This window comes from Leiobunum rupestre, chromosome 7, assembly GCF_980474605.1.
Source record: "Leiobunum rupestre chromosome 7, qqLeiRupe1.1.hap1, whole genome shotgun sequence".
NCBI lineage: Eukaryota > Metazoa > Arthropoda > Arachnida > Opiliones > Sclerosomatidae > Leiobunum > Leiobunum rupestre.
In genome coordinates, this window is record NC_143390.1 from 1509912 (window position 1) to 1513076 (window position 3165).

The window sequence follows — 3165 nt, forward strand, 5'->3', positions numbered from 1 at the left end:
CAATTTCTGTTCGAGCTGACTCTAGTTGCTTTTTGACTTTAATTGAATCATGGGCAAACTACAACGGGACTCGTAATTCTATACTAAGCTCCCATAGAATATTTCTCTTCGAACTGTCGCGCTATTCGACTGGAGCGCCACCCTGCGTAATTCGCGAGAGTTAAAAATCTAGATGGCGACGTATACCGTGGTTTGATTTAACGAGTTAATATTTAAATTTTAGCGATGGCACCTAAACAATGCTTTTATGGTGATTGTAGAAGTGATACGAGATTGCTGAAAGGTGTAAATTTAAAATTTTATCGGTATCCGAATCCCCAAAAACAGCCGTTTCTTTTTGAGCATTGGTTAAAAGCCAGTGGTTTGAACTTGGCTTCATCTGAAAAATTTCATTATTCTAAAACTCCTCGCTACGTCTGCGGCAAACATTTCCTGGATAACGATGGACCTTCCAAGTTAAATCCAAATCCAATTAAACTTAATGGAAAGGTAAGCATCCTATTATATTTATTATACATACTAATTAAATTAAAACACTCTTTGCTTGTACCTTTAGGTTGTTCTCTGCAATGATCGCCGGAAGGTTATTACCCAAGATAATATTAGTACAACTCCAGTTTTAAACCATCAAACAAGTGGTAAGGATTTATTTACCAGTTATGATGATGGTAACCACTTGAGTGATACAAAAAATTATGAACCTCAATACGATAATACCCAGCTTCAATATGATACTTCAAATGTAAGACATTTTTGAGTTTTGTTATGTCAATGTATAATAATCTTAACAAAATTATATGGCCCACTATAAAGGCAGAGGATAGACTCAACATTTCTTCAGTGCATCGTAAAAGAAGTTATCTACAGCAAGAAGATCCTATTATGTTGTCCGAGACAACTGCTGATGCACTTGAATATGAAAGGCCAAAGGTAAAGTTTTTATTATGGAATAATTAGTACCGCTATTTTAAACTTGCTGACTTACTTCATTTTAGGCAAATAATATCACCTGTACTCGTTCACCAAGTGACCGTTATCAAGAAACAATTACAGTCAAAAAGATTAAACAAACTCACGATTTCTCAATATCAACTTCGGGCTCACAAAATGAAACTGTACGAGTAATATACCCTTATTGGTATTCGAATATTAACAATAATATATAAGCTATAAATTTCTATATTTTTCAGGTTGACATTATGCCTCCTTTTACAATTGACCTATTAAATCAGAAGTTTGGCTGTCCTAAAAATTGGACAACTTTCTATGGAGTTGACTATGCCAAAAACTCTAAAGCCAACGGCGAGGTTCTGGAATTGTCATTTTATATTTTGAAGGATCAATCAACTCGCACAACTGTATTGGGTAAAGAAGTACCTTCCAGTCATTTTTTTATGGAAGAAATGAAAAGTAAAATCACAGACATTGAGGATATTCCTAAGATCCTAGAGAATCTTGAAAAATTTTGTGTTTGCCCAGGAAATAAAAAGTGTGATTTTCCGGATATTAACTCATTTGGAAGAAGTGTTTATAATAACCTTGGGGACTCTCTTCACTCAACAAAATGTTAACTCCTCTTCAAAAAAGACGGTAGAATTCATCGATGTAAATATTTCAAAAATCTACGCAATATTTTACGTTAACTAGTGTCAAGAAATAAAACTTGCACTCCAAAGAAGAGACCAAGTTTTATGACCAAAAAACAGCTGATTTGCAGTGTACAGAATGGAAAGAGAAGGGAAAAATATTTCTCAAAGCAAACTAAACTTCTAAGACAGAAATATTGCAAGCTGATTCGTGAAGAGGGGCATATTTTTGAAGAAATTGTAAAAACAAATATGGATTCTACAAAAAACGTTTCAAAGGCTTTTTAAAACAGCAGCTATCAGCTATTAAAGCGCCAGATAGTAGAGCACGTAGATGGCATCCAAGCGTGATAAAATGGTGTTTACTAATTCACAGTAAATCACCAAGTGCGTATGAATGCTTGCGGAAAACTAATGCGCTTAAGTTACCATGTCAAAAAACATTATTCAACTATTCAGTGCCTTTAACTGCGAAACCAGGATTTCAAGCAAACTCTTTTACAATATTTGAAAATTGAATGAAGGAATTGAAGTGTTTTGATCAAGAACATACAAAGTATGTCTCTATCTTGATAGATGAAATGAAAATTAAAGAGAAATTAGTTTAAAAGCGGACTACTGGTGATCTTGTTGGTTTTGTGGACCTGGGGGAAACCCTTAATGAAGTTAGAAGAGCTAACAATGCCAATATTGATAAGTAGAGAACTAATATTGACCTGGCCACGAATGTTTTCCAATTTATGGTGAAAGGCATTACATCCAAACTGCAGTTCTCGTTGGCCTTCTTCCCATGTAGCGGTCTGCATGCCGAAGATTTGAATGGGCTAATCTGGGAAGCTGTTGAACGTCTAGAAGCTATAGACTGTCGGGTTTTGACAATCATTGGAGATGGTACCAATACTAACCGGTAATTTTTTAAGAACAATATGGTTACTCCCAATGATGGTAGTTTCGCCCATTATGGCTTAAATTATTTTGCAATGGAACAAAATCCCAGACCATTGTTTTTTCTATTTGACAATCCCCACCTTATGAAGACCAGTCGCAACAATATGGAATGCAGCACATTGATTAAGAAACCCAAAATTCAAAGAAAGCGTAAGACATTAACAGAGAAACCACCAAAGAAACCCAAAGATGACTTGCCTACTAGACTTTTAAAGAAAAATAAAAAACACATACTTTGGGACCACATCCGCAAAGTATACAGCAATGATGTAAGACGTATTCCAAGACTTTACCCAAAATTGAGACTGTCTCATATTAATTTGAAATCGCATGGTAAAATAAGAGTGAAATATGCAGTTCAGGTTTTGTCCGCAAAAATAGCCATTGGAATGACGAAGGAGGTTGGTGAGGAGGGCAGTGAAACCGCTAAGTTTTGTAGCTTGATGAACAATTACTTTGATATTATGAATACATCTAATTTCTCAAAATCATACCATAAAAGGAATCCAAATCTGAAACCATTTCAGTTTCCTGATGACAACCGTTTAACAGTAAGCTCACTAACTGAAGTGCATATTTTGACATTTTTATTAAAAGGGTTTTGTGTTTCATTAGTGGCTTGAAAATGACT

At 35.0% G+C, this 3165-nt stretch overlaps 1 protein-coding gene across 1 annotated transcript; it reads left to right on the forward strand.

Moving 5' to 3' along the window:
- The first annotated feature begins 225 nt into the window (after nucleotides 1–225).
- On the forward strand, nucleotides 226–2497 carry LOC149933870 (uncharacterized). The gene is made up of 6 exons (XM_090181001.1): nucleotides 226–489; nucleotides 557–742; nucleotides 814–930; nucleotides 996–1115; nucleotides 1191–1489; nucleotides 2383–2497. The coding sequence occupies exons 1-6, from the start codon at nucleotides 226–228 to the stop codon at nucleotides 2495–2497; spliced, it is 1101 nt and encodes a 366-aa protein (XP_090037127.1).
- The last annotated feature ends 668 nt before the right edge of the window (nucleotides 2498–3165 follow it).